We start from the raw sequence: 16,160 nt of genomic DNA, 5'->3' as shown, positions 1-16,160 counted from the left end.
ATTCTGATTCCGCTTTTGTCTCATGCTTCTTAATTCAATCTTTAATATTTGATTACTTTCAGATTCTTGATGTTTCGAACCTTTAAATATTCTTTGATATTCTCTCTAGGATATGACTACACTCATCATGGGCATCGAACCCAAAACCCCAAGACAAGCCAAAGACCAGAAGAACAACCAATTTGATATGTATTTAAAGAGAAGCGATCTCATGACATGACATATTTATAATAGGATCATTTAATTTTTAGACTAAAATTTTTGATACACCGTGTTGCTTATAATAAAGTAGTATTACTCATTACAATACGTTATGCCTCCTCAAGTTCTTTATATTGATGTAGATGGAAGTGTGCAAAGTGAATTGAAAGTAAAGCGTCATCATTCGTTTGAATCAAAATATTTGTAAGATTGGAGTCACAATTACAACAAGAATAGCCTAACTTACATGTCAGACTCTGTTGGAGGAAATAGGGATTTATTAACTTGGTTTGAATAAGATTTTTAAGGAGGAAAACACTAATAGGAAGAAGGAAGTGAACAAAAGGAAACTTGAATTTCTCAACTTCAAGACTCGCACACTTTTTTGGCTTATTACAAAGTAGAGGACACTGCCCCTTTATATAGTATTTACATGAAGCTTCTAGTCCACACATTTTTTTAAAGAATCCTAAGCCACATATTTACATAAGACTTTTAGATCACACATTGGACAAGATATTTTCCTAAAATACTCTAGATAGACTTTATAAGACCACATATTCTTCTTAACACATTACCACATTTATCACCGCATATTTTACTTAGATATTTACATGGATTTTTTTAGTAGATATTTATATAGATTTTTTTAGATAATACTTCTAGAAATGTTAGACATGTCGGGCTTTTTAATTGATTTGGGGTCTATGGGCAAATTTCTTAAGCTCATATTATTTAGTCCAAAAATTAAGTTTACTATTCAACATTCCCCCTTAAACTTGATTTTACTACTCCAAGTAGAGTTTTTAACTTGCGGAACACGTCATGCTTGAGTGACTTAGTGAGAATGTCGGCGATTTGCTCTTGGGAGGTTACATATTTTAACTACACTTCTTTGTTTGCAATACTTTCTCTTATGAAGTAATATCTTATATTAATGTGCTTGCTTCTATCGTGGAACATTGGATTCTTTACCAACGCCAGTGCCGATTTGTTATCAACATGGATTTCGGTTGGTTCTTCTTGTGATACTTCAAGCGTCTTCAACAAGTTTCTAAGTCAAATCGCATGGCAGACACATAATGTAGCTGCAACATATTCAGCTTCACATGTAGATAGCGCTACGATCGATTGTTTCTTTGAGCTCTAAGTGAAAGCTGTGTCGCCCAAGTAAAACATATACCCAGTCGTACTCTTTCTATCATCACTGTCTACACCCCAATCGTTGTCACTACGTCCAACAAGTTTGAATTCATTAGATGATGAATAGACTAAGCCATAATCAAGCGTACCTTTGATGTAATGAAGAATTCTCTTTCCAGCTTTCATATGGGTCATGGTAGGTGTTTCCATATAGCGACTGATGAGTTCAACTCTAAAAAAGATATCTAGTCTTGTGTACGTCAAGTATCTTAGACTTCTAACAAGACTCTTAAAAAGTATTGGCTTTACCTTGTGAGATAAAGATGTAATCCTCAATTTGCTTTACCTCAATCCCAAGATAGTAGGCCATGAGGTCGATATCCGGCATCTCGAATTCTTGAGCTATGGCCTTTTTAAACTCAGTGATCATACTTTGATTATTTCCCGTGAATATAAAATCATCTACATACAAACAAACAAGTAAGCAAAATATCTCCTTTCTCATTTACCTTTGTATAAAGGGTATACTCGTGAGGGCATTTTGTAATTTTTTTTTTAAAAGTACTTGTCAATTCTACTATTCTATGCCCTTGGAGTCTGTTTCAACCCATATACAGCTTTTTTTAGTTTTGAGACTTTACCTTCATATCCTTTTATTTTATAGCCAGTTGGTTGCTCCACATAGACTTCTTCTTCAAGATAACCATTTAAAAAAGTCGATTTCACGTCCATTTGAAATATCTTCCACTTATTTTGCGCTGCAAAAGAGATAATTAATCTTATGGTTTCTAAACGAGCAACATGAGTAAATACCTCTTCATAATCGATTCCCAACTGTTGGTTGTAATCCTTTTGCAACCAATCTTGCTTTATATCTCTCAACTTCTCTTTTAGCATTTTACTTTGCCTTGTATACCCACGTAAATCCAATTGCTCATTTTCCTTTGGGAAGAGTCGTCAGCTCCCACGTGTCATTTTTCTCAATAGCCTTAATCTCTTTATCCATGGCATATCTCCATCTTTTATTATAAGCTACTTTTTCATACTCTATTGGCTCAAATCGGCAAAATGATAAAAGAGTGTGAGATTATTTTGATTTTCTATTACCCCATATAGCTCTTGTAGGCTCCTCATACGTGGTGTCCTTTCGCTTGAGCTTTCTCTTTGTGTAGATGATGGAGAAGCATCTCCATGAATAGATGATAGAGGTGGACTGATAAGCTCTTGTTGCTCTCCATTCTCTTGTTCTTCTTCTTCAAAAAATGATAAGAAGTCATAGTCTTCTTCTTGGACACCCCCAATCCCAAGCTCTTTCGTCATCAAACTCAACATCTACTTATGGTGATCTTCTCCTTACTTGGATTATACAACTTGTAGCTTTTAGAGCGAGAGTCATAGCCGATAAAGACATACCTATCACTTTTGTCATCTAATTTGAACTGCTTTTGATCTGGTACATGACCATATGCAATGCTCCCAAATACTTGTAGGTGAGAGATGCTGAGCTTTCTTCCACTCCATGCTTCTTGTGGTGTCTTATTCCATACGCTTCTAAAAGGTGATCGATCAGAAAGATACATGGCGTAATTAATAGCTTCAGCCTAAAGTTCTTTGGACAATCTCTTACTTTTGAGCATGGAGCCGGCCATGTTAATAATAGATCTATTCTTTCTTTCGGCTACTCCATTTTGTTATGGAGAGTATGGAACCGTCAATGGGTGAGAAATTTAATTCTCCTCACAATATTTTTCAAACTTTTTGGAGGTGAATTCTCCTCCTCTATCTGACCTCATGGCTTTTATGCTATAGTCACTTTGTTTTTCAATAAGAGCTTTAAATCTTTTGAAAATTTTAAAAAAACTTTCGATTTTTGTTTGAGAAAATAGATCCAAGTCTTTCTACTAAAATCATCAATAAAAAGAAAAAAGTAATGGTTCTTACCAAGAGAGCTTGGATTGATTGGCCCACAAATATCCGAGTGTACAAGTTCTAATGGCTTCTTAGCTCTTATGCTTTTTTTAAAAAACTTTTTCTTGAAAACTTTCCAAGTAAGCATCATTCACATAATTGATCCGCATGATATATTGGAGGCAAACCTTTTACCGTCTTCTTTTTACTCAACAACTTTAAGCCTCCAAAATTAAAATACCCAAATCTTAAGTGTCAAAGCCAATATGAATCTTTAAAACAGGCTTTTAAGCATTTAGCAACACCATTTTGAATGCTTAGCGTAAATATTCTATTTCTTGTCATAGGGACTTTAGCAATGTAATTTTCTCTTTGATCTCTTATTGAAAGACTATGATATTTCAAATGAATATCATAGCCCTTCTCTAAGAGTTGTTCCAAACTTAAAATGTTATTCTTCATATTGGGTACATAATAGACATTTGAGATAAATTGATGCGAACCATTTTTCAAGCGGATCAAGATTTTACCTTTTCCTTTCACCAGGATCTTGGATTTATCTCCAAAGGTAATGTTTTCGCTTACTGATTCATCAAGCTCCACAAACATATTTTTTCTTCCACACATATGGTTGCTTGCTCCTGTATCCAAATACCAAGTGTTCTTTTCTCTGCTCTCTTCTCCTTTGTAAGCTAACAGTAGTGCATGATCCATTTCACTTTCCCAACAAGCGTAGTTGACTTTCTCTTCAACTTGGCTAGTAATATTTCTATTTTCTGAAGCAATATGACCAAGTTTTTGACAATTATAACATTTAATTTGAGATTTGTCATACCTTAGCCCTTCATTTTGCCTTGTACATTTTTCTTTTCCACGACCTCTGGTGGAAAATGAGTTTTATCTTCTTTCCTCCTCGTAGGATGCACTTCTTCCTTGATCTTGGTCTCGTCCTCTTTCTCTATGGCTTCTTCTATTGCCGAACCTTCCTTCACCCTCGTTCAAAGTGAGCTTTGTTTGAAGAGCTTGGTCTAATGACTTTTCTTTCACCTTCTTCTTTAGTCTTTCCTCATGGGTTTGTAAAGATCTCATGAGTTGATCAACACTCATACTATCTAGATCTTTAGACTCCTCAATGGCTAGAACTAAGTAGTCAAATTTAGAATCTAAAGACCTAAGTATCTTCTCAATTACTTGAGTATCATTCAACTTTTCTCCAATCCTCTTTAATTGATTCACAATCGCCAATACTCTAGATAAGTAATCAGAAATTGATTCCAATTATTTCATATGTAAAGCTTCAACCTCACCTCGAAGTGTTTGGAGTCGAATCTTTTTCACCTTCTCAACTCCTTTATGGGAATTGTGCAAGATTTCCCATGCTTCCTTAATTGTAGTAGCACAAGCTACTTTCTCTAACATACCTTCATCTAATGTTTGATAGATGAGGTGAGCGCCTTCTTGTCCTTCTTTCTTGCATCCTTCAAACTATTCCTTTGTGCTTGGGATAGAGCGACCTTGTCTTGTGGCTCCGTGTAGCCTTCCTCTACGATCTCCCATGCATCTGCGATCCGAGCAATGCTTTCATCCTTATACACCAATTATCATAGTTATCCTTGTTGAGTTGGGGAACTTGAAAAGAAATCATCCCACTTGCCATTTTTCACAAGAACCTTAGAACTCTGATACTAGTTTGTTGGAGGAAAGAGGAGTTCACTAACTTGGATTGGCTAAGACTTTTAAGGAGGACAACACTAATAGGAAGAAGAAAGTGAACAAAAGGAAACTTATACTTCTTAATTTCAAGACTTACACACTTTTTTGGTTTATTACAAAATGGAGGACACTACCCCTTTATATAGTATTCCCATGAAACTTCTAATCCACAAATTTTTCTAGAGAATCCTAGACCACATATTTATATAAGACTTTTCGACCACACATTGGACAAGATATTTTCCTAAAATACTCTAGATAGACTTTATAAGACCACATATTCTTCTTGATACATTACCATATTTATCACCTCATATTTTACTTAGATTTTTCTAGTAGATATCGATATAGATTTTTTTAAATAATGTTTCAAGAAATACTAGGCATGTTGGGCTTTTTAATTGATTTGGGGCCTGTGGGCAAAGTCCTTAAGCCCATATTATTTAGTCGAAAAATCAAGTTTACTACAAAACAGACTGTTCCTAGCAATACTTACGTGCTTCACTCCAATTAGGGCAACAAAGGAAATATCCTTCGTCCAAACCACTTAATCTGTTTGATGTCTCATTAGTATGTCGCTACATTCAGAAGGCAAAAGAATAAATGCCACTAAGTCTTTGTCACCTAATGGTGAAGACCAAGCACACACTAACTTGAAATATTCATGATCTGAATTAGTAGTTGGGACTTTGTCAGGTATTTAACTTTTTAGCTTTTTTTTGTAGGCTCCAAAGAAAGTCACTTCAAATTATACAAGGAAGAATCTTTCAACATGAGACGAGTACAAGAACGATCCTAATAATACGTTGATTCACAAAGAATACCATCAATTTAAGAATCAAATATTCATACATTCGCACACAATACCGAATAAATAATTTAATTAACAAACTCATTGGATCAAAACGTGAATACCAAGATTGGATCGAAAAATCGTAGAAAAATCTCACAATTTTATTAGTGTTTTAAATAAACATATATGATTTACTTGAAAATAATCCTACTTGTACGTAATATGTTCATTTAAGGAGGAGTTGAGGATGGATTTCTTGGTGGAGGTGTGGACGGCATTGGTGGATTCAATTTTTTCCTAGAAATGATATAATTTTTTGTTAATTGAAAGCATTTCCTAGAGTTATTTGGTAACGAAATTATGAGTGTTTTCGATTACACAAAATGGTATCAAAATTAAGAAGATTATGCAGAACTGAATGGAAGAATAGATGGAGGCCTCTGGTTCAAAGACCTAGTGATACACGAGGAAATACTGAAGATTGATTGTTAGATTAATCTATGACACATGATTCAACTAACTCAAATGGGTGGACCCACGTGAGGTCAAATGACCCCACAAATTTTTTTCCTTTGATTTTTTCCCCGAAAAATAGTTGTTATGATCCCTTTACGACCTACTTTGATGTGTTCATTACGAGATGTCAAATAAAATTGAAATATTGCATTTTTAATACCATTTCAAAATGTTCATGACCTAATTTTTTGCTTACTAAAGGGGTTTGATATGGTCAACTATAGCAAAAGTTACGACAGCAAAAGTTACGACACGTCAAAGTATACTGTTTGAAATTAGTATTTCGAGAATTTTGATAATATGCTAACATTCAAAATTCATCGATGATTGTATGCTATCCGAATCCACAAATCGTCTTTGTCATGTAGAAGTTTATTTCAAAAACTACATCACTTTCATATTAAATGATCCAAACGGATATAAAAAATAATTAAATATGCGTCAAATGTATGTCTCAAAAAAGAACGTCCAACTCGTCTTTTCTTTTAAAAAAATTCAATTATTTTATTAGCGTTTATTATTTTTGCACAATAAATTTTTCAATATAATTTATATATTTTATTATGAAATTTTATATGGAATACGATGTAAAAAATTTTAGGATCATTACGGATTAAATGTAATTTGAGTTACTTTCGAATTACATTTGATTTAAATTTGAATTTCATTTACTTGGATTTTATTTCAATTCATTTATGTTCAATATTCAAGTTGATTTACTCAATGTCGGCTTAGCATTTGTCAACGAATTGATAAACAAAATTATACAAGTAGCAAAATTTATTTAATAATAATGATACTGATGTAATTATACGACACCACGGTAGAGTAACAGATTTAGATAAAACTTAGATCAATTCGATCAAGTTGGCTTTGAATTAAAAATTAGAAATAGGAAAAATCATATTTTTGAGTTTGAGCTAAATTAGCTAGTTAGTAAATTTATTTAGAAAAATAAAACAATTTGACTTATTTAAAATAAAATAATTAAAAAAAATTAGGAGATTCGGTTCTTGATTTAGAACAGACAACCGAACCAAACATGTCGGTTCTCGATTCAGGCACCCGTTCGGGTATTTAATTTGAAAAGAATTGCTCGATTCGATTCGAGAATTTTGTCCAACCTTAAAAAAAACTCTTGTTAGGTAAATGGTAAAAATCAGTTTTATCTATATTATTTTCTAATGTAATGCACTCAAAGCAAATTTAAAATGCTTAAATATGTAATTAAAGCTCAATATCAATTGGGAGTATAGGGTTATTTTATTTTATTTTTCGCATTTTACTTCTATATTCTCGTGCTGTTTTGATTTTTTTTCAATCTAGTAGAAAATAAAATAATCTAATTTGTAAGGAATCAACCACAATGATGACCCTATAACGGTTGGTGTTAGGTCTAAAAATCTTCACAAGTTCCATGTCCAGACATCATTAATCGAGATGTATTTTGGATTAAGTTATCTGTTGTTGGAAGTATTTTTGGAAGAGCTCAATGTTTGCTAGAGAAGGTCAAGTAATGTCCAAAAGTCGCTCCAAGACAAAAGTTCTCGAAGAACGTCAAGTGAACGCTTGAGCAACTTTCCTAGTAATTGACCGCCTAAGGGGCGCTTGAGCAGCCTATTTATCGAACAGAACCCTAATTTGCGACTTTCAATCATTAAACAATTCCAAGCAACATATAATTCTCAAAGACTGTATATACACAATGAAAACTGAAGTCTTTTTTGTGTTGAGAATATTTACATGTGAAGAGAAGATCCTATTACACAACAAACCATTCAATCCATAATTCTTTTGCCTCAACCACAAAATCAAAACACCATAAAAATATCTATCAAATATCATTTAGAGTTTTGTTGATGAAGAGAGGGGACTGGAGTTTTGTTTAAAGAAGAATGAGCTGGTTCTTGGTGACCCACAAGGAAAAAGAAGTCCAAAGGTTCTAGAGCTGGTGTTGGAGCACACAATCGAGGAGTTTTTCGATAATTATAGATTAGGCGTCAGAGTCTACTAAGATTTAGTTATGTTTGAACTATATATATTGGCACAAGGTGCCCGAACATTTTTCTGTTGAAGAGTTTCTTAAGAGTTTTCAATTTGTAAACAATTTTCGATGTTATTTAGCATTGACTTATGTCCTTTTATGATTGTTTTACTACAAATTGATTTCAATATGTTTGGATTCAATAATTTGTAACATATTACAAGTTATTGGTTGTAAAATAAAATTCTACATACTTCACATATTCACCCCTTTTTAGGTCTTAAGTAGGTTGAACTTTGTTTATAGTAACTGGTATCAAAGTCTAATTTCGATTCTTGACCCAAGATAATCCAGATGAGTACTAGTCAGTCGTTGTTTATTCCTCCATACTTTGATGGAAGCAATTATGCTTATTAAAAAGTTACGATGAGGGATTTTTTAAAATCTGTAGATGATAGAGTTTGTGTGAGTATTGTGAAGGGTTGGACAGCCCCATCTGCAACTATTAATGGTATTGCTATACATTAAGACGTTTCCGCTTGGACTAGAGATGAATTAATTGAGTGTAACTAGAATAATAAAGGTATTCATGCCATCTTTATTACTATCACCCCGAAGAGTTCAAATATTTGTCTATGTGTGGATTGCTAAGGAAGCTTGGGACATTTTTGAAATCATATATGAGGGAACTAAACTTGTGAAAAAATTTAAACCGTGAATGTTGGCCACCAAGTTTGAAGAAATTAGAATGAAGGATGATGAATATTTTGATGATTTCTATACTAAATTGAATGGTATAGTTCATTCTATTTTCAACCTAGGTGAAAGAATTTTGGAGACCAAAATAGTTAAAAAGGTTTTAAGATATCTACCTGAAAGGCTTAAGCCTAAGATTACAAAGGGAAAGCAAAGACTTAAATCAGATTAAAATAAAAGAACTTGTAGGTTCTTTCCAAACCTACGATCTTACCCTACATAAATCTAAGAAAAATAAGTCTATAACCCTCAACATTGTCAATGAAGAGACTAGTGATAAGATTGATGACGAGACTAGTGGATGAGTAGGTGACATATTTTGTTATGAAATCTAAGAAATTTCTTAGGAATAATAAGAAACCACTAGAAAAATACATAGGTGGTCCTAGTAAATATATGAAAGATGAAAGAAGAAAGATAGTAAGGATACCTAGACGAAGTCTCAAACTGTTAGATATCATGAGTTTCAGAGATTTGGTCATATTAAAGTTAAGTGTCCTAGTTATAATAAGACCATAGGCAAAGCTATAAATGGTTCTCTCGCTGATGATAAGTCTAGCTCAGGTAATCAAAGAGATGCTTCCAATTCTGATGAGTTTTTGAACTATATGTCTTTTGCTTTTGTAGTTAAGAGTGAAAATGTGAAAAAGATGAGAAAGCTGATGACTTAGAATAAACTAACTTTTTTCAAGAAAAATCAGAAAATGAAGGAGATATTCAAAGAGTCTTAAACTGAAGAAGCTAAATACGTCCGCATTTAAGAAACTAAATGATCTTAAATTAGGACTAGTTGTAACACTCCGAATTTTAAATTTTTCCACGTGGGTTGGTAATTTAACAAATAAAATAATCCATGTCCAACAATGTCGTCACACTAAAGTCGAAAAGTTGAAGTGATAAACACGTCCCACTTATTTGCATAAATGGTTTATTCCGCAAGCGTATATTTTTAATTTATCGTAACTTATTTAGATCGAATATTTAAGTATTTTAAAAGTTATTAAAAATATATCGATATTATACTCATTTTTAGCTCTTGTCAAATAGTATAATTTGGAATTAAGAAAAGTAATTTTGGGTTAGTCCTGTCCGAGTTATTCTAATAAAAAAAGAAAAGTGTTAGTATTTAATATTTTATTAATATAGATAATAATAAAATAATAAAACCAAAACTTTCATTTCCAATTTAACTCATACGGTTACTTGGGGAAATGAAACGAAAATTGAAAATTAATAATTTAAAATTTATTAAGCTCATTAGTGATAGAGTAATTAAACCACATAAAACCTAATTAACATCAAATTACGTTAGAATCTCTATAGTCACATGTTCTGCGTATAAAAGTGGATATGAGAGCACTGAAGCGACAAATTCTCCTTTACTCATACAGATTATTAGTATTTCACACACACACACTCATACTTTTGAGAAGGAATATCATTTTATTTCATAAATCATTTTCAGAAATTCTTTGGTGTCAATTGAGGTAAGAATACACGGTGCAAGTGGTAAATTCTTATTCCTTGATATATATGTAAATTCTGGCATGAGATACTATGAGGAGGCCTTCGGGTCGAATGCTATGTTAAATCCTTCGGGATGGACCGTCAGGTCAAAGAAAAGAAATTAAATCCTACAGGATATGGGGATTTTTAAGAAATTCGTAAGAAATGTTGGTATGTTATGCTATTTTTATATTTATATCATGTGAAAAAGGATGTGCACGTATTCTTACTGAGTGTTTTCAAAATACTCACTCTTACAATATTTTCAGATAAGAACGGGTCGTGAGGACGTGTGGAAGATTGACGGAGCGACGCTAATGTGGTCGTCAAGTAAAATTTCTAGAAAAGACAATAGTCAATTTATATAAAGAATATCTTTTTGTTAATATTTATGCACGATATTTATTATGTTGTTTAATAATTTGAAATCAAATATTTTCGATATGTTTCCGCCTAAATTAGATAGAGAAAAGTTTTGGTAGCACCTTGAGCTCATTTTTTATTTGAAAATAACAATAATAATGAAAAAGAGTTCGAGGCATTATAGAATGGTATCAGAGCACGAGTTTAGTCGATTCTGTAGACTCGTAGTTTTTTTTTTGAAAAAAAAAAAGTATATATATTTCTTCATCATATTCAAATGTGATTTATGTGTATAAATTATTTTTCTTAGAATGATAATTTATTTCGAAGACTTAGTGGTCTACATGAAATATAAATATATAATTTTTGTTTTGTCTATTAAATATTTATGATTGTGAAATCAATAGAATTTATTTTGAATAAACTGTTCATTTGTAACCTGATGTAAGTCATATACTCACACATGTACATGTTGCTAACAATTTTAAATTGATTCTTTAATATTACTTCCACTTCTCGAATTAGGGATTTATAAATTTTATCTTCTCCCACTTCAAATTTAGGAACCCGATAACGTACGTGCTTGTTCTTTAATTATTACAGTTTTCAAAAAAAAAAGGAAGGGTAATTTTTAAAGTAAATGAAATGATTTTACTCTACTTATTTCAATATAACAAATCAGCTTGTTAAGAAAGCAGTTTCAATTTATGTTGAGTACATGCCTACTTGTTTATATTACTTGTATGAAAATTTTCACTAAACAAGTATTTAAAAATAAGGCCCATGACATTAGCACTCGTCAATCTACTACCGTCCGACAGACTCAAGGTATGAAGAAAATATTAAGTTTCATTTTATTTTCAAGCATGACTTTATGTATCATTTAAGCTTGAATTCTATGAAATGATTATAAATGAACGTCTAGAAAAAAATATGTTATGCATGCTATTATACATGAAGGTATATTGATAAAAAAAAAAATTCTATTAAAAATCACAAGAGCATAACATGTACTTTGATATTACTACAAAAATAAATATAATTGGAACCTTGTGTTACAGACAATGGTTAGAATTTATCAAACCACTAGAAAGGCCACGGCTTATAGCGTAGCGTTGAACCATAGGTCCATCATTCAGTCTTATGAGAATTTCGTGACTGACCCGACTCGTCCACTTGTTGAACACGTGCAAGACATCAATGAAAAATGTATGGCAGCTGTGGAGGCAGGACTAGAGATCACTCATATTAAGGCTATGAATAATCTCGTACATTCACTTCCACCTCAATGGGGAGGCATGGGAGTTATGGTTAGGAATGAGATGTTAGAAGGTAACCCCCCAGAGCATCCAAACACAATTGAGTTTGATGTATATTGTCAGACCCTTCTAGATAGGTGGAGTGAAAGTTTAGAACACCAACTGGAGGTAGGGAACGAGCTCGATGATGAGCCAGAACCCAAGCCAGAACCTCAAATTGAGTCGGACCCAGAGGAAGATCCCGAATGGGAACAAGAGGATGACTTTAGGCTGGAGTTAGAGAACGATCATGAGCATGAACCTAAGCCACTGGTTGAGATAGACATAGAGTCCGGGCCTGAAGCAGAAGACTCCTCTGAAGATGAAGCTCCGTTAAAGAAGATTCGCAGAATTTATAGGGATTAGAATTTTAGATTCCATTTCCTTAGTACTATGATATCTTTTCCTTTATGTTATTGGAAATAAAAATAATAATAATAATAATAATTTCCTTTGAGCTACTGTATTGTCCAATGTTCCCAAGACAAAATTTATTTTAGTAATTTAAAGGAAATGGCAGGACAACAATATCAAGCAACTATGTTTAGGGATTTGATGAGGGCAGTACATGACCTTGGTAGGGATCAAGCACACGCACCAGCTCCTCACAATGGACCGGCAAATGCTAACAACACAAGTTCAATTGTGGAGCAATTTCGCCGTTTTAAACCTCCTTCTTTTGATGGCAAAGCAAACCCTTTGGCAGCCGAGGAGTGGTTAAGAGGGCTAGAACGAATCTACAAACACATGGCATGCACTGATGCACAAAAGGTATCATGTGCCGAGTTTATGCTAGTTGGAGCAGCAGGCCATTGGTGGGAGTCTGCTTCGCGTACTAGAACGGAAGCGCAACAATGTGCTATGACTTGGGCACAGTTCAAGGAAAAGGTAATGACAAAATACTTTCCTCAATCACTGAGGGATCGGAGAAAGGCAGAGTTCCTATAGCTGAAACAAGGAAATATGTCGCTTGATGAGTATGAAAGGAAGTTTGAACAACTTTCTAGGTATGCTACACATCTTGTCGATACCGAGCCAAAGAAGGCTAGAAGGTTCGAACTAGGCCTGCGTCCAGAGATTGGAGGAATCATGGCATCTCACCATACGACCACATATAGTGAAGTACTTCAAAGAGCGCAGTCAATTTCTGATCGTCTAGAAATGGATCGGATCACTGAGAAGAATAATGAGTCATATGGGAAACGAAAGTGGAATGGATCGAATAAAGGGAAGGGATTGGGATAATTTAAGAAGTCCAATATAGGATCAGAATCAGGGTCAAGTAAACCAAATAAAGTTACTCCATAATGCCCAAAGTGCAATAAGGCCCATGGAGGGGAGTGCTGGTTTGGGAAAAATGTGTGCTATCGATGTGGCCAAGAAGGTCATTTTGCTTCGGATTGCAAGGCATACCCACCTAAGAAGGATAATGAACAGGGAAGGAAAGTGAAAGCCAAAGTCTTTGCTTTAACCCGGGAAGAGGCAACAGAGGATCCAAATGTAATGGCAGGTATTTTATCAATATCTGAACTACCTGCATATGTTCTTATAGACTCCGGAGCTACTCATTCATTTATCTCCACCGCATTTATTGCTAAATCACGTACTGCATGTGAAAAATCTGATAGTGTTCTAGAAATTTCTATTCCATCTGGTAGAATTTTGAATACTAATCAGATCGCTCGGGCGGTAAAATTAGTAATGGAAGGAAAAGAATTTGTAGCTGATCTACACCTCCTAGACATGAAAGACTTTGACGTTATTCTAGGAATGGACTGGTTGGGAAGCAATCACGCAACCATTCGATGTTTTGAAAGGGAAGTAGTTTTTCAGAGGCCTGGGGAGGATGAATTTCAATTTTTTGCGGTACAAGTTAAGTCTTTACCGTGAATCGTGTCGGCCATGAAAGCAGAAAAGATGTTAAAGAAAAGATTCTGTCAAGGATTTCTAGTGAGTATACATGGAACTCAACAATCGGAGCTTACGATTTGTAATGTGCCGATTGTACGAGATTTCATTGATGTATTTCCTAATGACTTGCCTGGCGAGCCACCAGATAGGCAATTGGAGTTTACAATTGACCTCGTATCTAGTGCAACTCCAGTGTCTAGAGCTCCATATCGGATGGCGCCAAAGGAACTACAAGAATTAAAGATACAGTTACAGGAGTTGTTGGATAAAGGTTTCATCCAACCAAGTACATCTCCTTGGGGAGCACCGATTTTGTTTGTGCAGAAGAAGGATGGGTCAATGAGATTATGTATTGATTATAGGGAATTGAACCGATTGACAATTAAGAACAAATATCCTCTTCCTCGGATCGAAGATCTCTTTAATCAGTTGAAGGGTGCAACAGTATTTTCCAAAATTGATTTGAGGTTGGGCTATCATCAGTTGAAGATGAAGGCAAATGACATTCCAAAGACAGCATTTAGAACTCGCTATGGTCATTATGAGTTTACGGTAATACCCTTTGGATTAACAAATGCCCCTGCAGTATTTATGGATTTAATGAATAGGGTATTCCACCAGTATTTAGATCAATTTGTCATTGTCTTCATTGATGACATTTTGGTGTATTCAAGGAATAAGGACCAACATGAAGAACAACTTAAAATAGTGTTGGAGACACTACGAAGGGAGATTATGTGTACTAAGGGATGAAGGGATAAGAAAATAAATATTAGAGGAAGCTCACTATGCTCCGTATGCTGCACATCCCGGTGGTACTAAAATGTATTGAGACCTCCGCGATACCTTTTGGTGGCGGAATATGAAAAGGGGGATTGGTCTCTTTGTTGAAAAGTGTATTGTATGTCAGCAAGTTAAAGCAGAACATCAAATGCCATCAGGACCATTAAATCCATTAGAAATTCCAGAGTGGAAATGGGAACAAATAGCCATGGATTTTGTAGTAGGTTTTCCGAAGTCAATGAAAGGACACGACGCCATCTGGGTAATTGTAGACAGGTTGACAAAGTCTGCTCATTTCCTTCCAATAAGAATGAACTATAGTATGGATCAATTTGCTCAATTATATGTTAAGGAAATTGTCAGGCTGCATGGAATTCCAACATCCATTGTCTCAGACCGAGACCCAAGATTTACTTCTAAATTTTGGAAGAGCATGCAGGGAGCTATGGGGACAAAGTTAAATTTCAGCACTGCCTACCATCCTCAATCTGATGGACAGTCTGAAAGGACTATTCAAATCTTAGAAGACATGCTCCGAGCATGTGTCTTGGATTTGGGAGGTAGTTAGGAGTCACATCTATCATTAGTGGAGTTTGCATACAATAATAGCTTCCAAACTACTATTGGCATGGCTCCTTATGAAGCTCTCTATGGTAGAAGATGTAGGTCCCCAGTTCATTGGGATGAAGTCGGAGAAAAATGAATTTTGGGTCTAGAGATTATTGCAAGGACAGTGCAAGTAATTGATAAAATTAGGGACAGAATAAAGTCTGCTCAAGATAGACAAAAGAGCTATGCAGATCAGCGGAGGAAATCGATAGAATTTGAAGTCGGTGAAAAAGTGTTTCTAAAAGTGGCACCCATAAAAGGAGTTCTTAGATTTGGCAAGAAAGGAAAGTTGAGACCTCGATTCATAGATCCTTTTGAAATTCTAGATAGAATTGAGAATGTAGCGTACCGTCTAGCATTGCCACCTAGACTATCAGTTGTACATAATGTATTCCACGTGTCGATGCTTAGAAAGTATGTGCATGATCTTGAACATGTGATAAGCTATGACTCATTGGAAGTACAGAAAGATCTAACATATGAAGAGACTCCTTTGGAGATTGTCGAAAGGAAAACACATGCATTAAGGAATAAAGAAATTGCTTTAGTTAAAGTTCGATGGAAAAATCATGGAGTCGAAGAAGCTACTTGGGAAAAAGAAGAAGAAATAAAAGCCAAGTATCCAGAGTTATTCGGCTAAATAAGGTAATTTCGAGGACGAAATTATTTTAAGGGG

At 34.3% G+C, this 16,160-nt stretch overlaps 2 protein-coding genes across 2 annotated transcripts; both read left to right on the top strand.

The window, feature by feature from the left end:
• Positions 1 to 13,511: 13,511 nt before the first annotated feature.
• LOC111387468 lies at positions 13,512 to 14,071 on the top strand. Its single transcript, XM_023012024.1, has 3 exons — positions 13,512 to 13,565; positions 13,619 to 13,691; positions 13,734 to 14,071. The coding sequence occupies exons 1-3, from the start codon at positions 13,512 to 13,514 to the stop codon at positions 14,069 to 14,071; spliced, it is 465 nt and encodes a 154-aa protein (XP_022867792.1).
• Positions 14,072 to 15,503: 1,432 nt separating this feature from the next.
• Positions 15,504 to 16,124, top strand: LOC111387467. Its single transcript, XM_023012023.1, has 2 exons — positions 15,504 to 15,528; positions 15,610 to 16,124. The coding sequence occupies exons 1-2, from the start codon at positions 15,504 to 15,506 to the stop codon at positions 16,122 to 16,124; spliced, it is 540 nt and encodes a 179-aa protein (XP_022867791.1).
• The last annotated feature ends 36 nt before the right edge of the window (positions 16,125 to 16,160 follow it).

Source organism: Olea europaea, unplaced genomic scaffold, assembly GCF_002742605.1.
Source record: "Olea europaea var. sylvestris unplaced genomic scaffold, O_europaea_v1 scaffold405, whole genome shotgun sequence".
Lineage (NCBI taxonomy): Eukaryota > Viridiplantae > Streptophyta > Magnoliopsida > Lamiales > Oleaceae > Olea > Olea europaea.
Note: the sequence above shows the minus strand (reverse complement) of the source record. Positions and strands in the feature narration are given on the sequence as shown.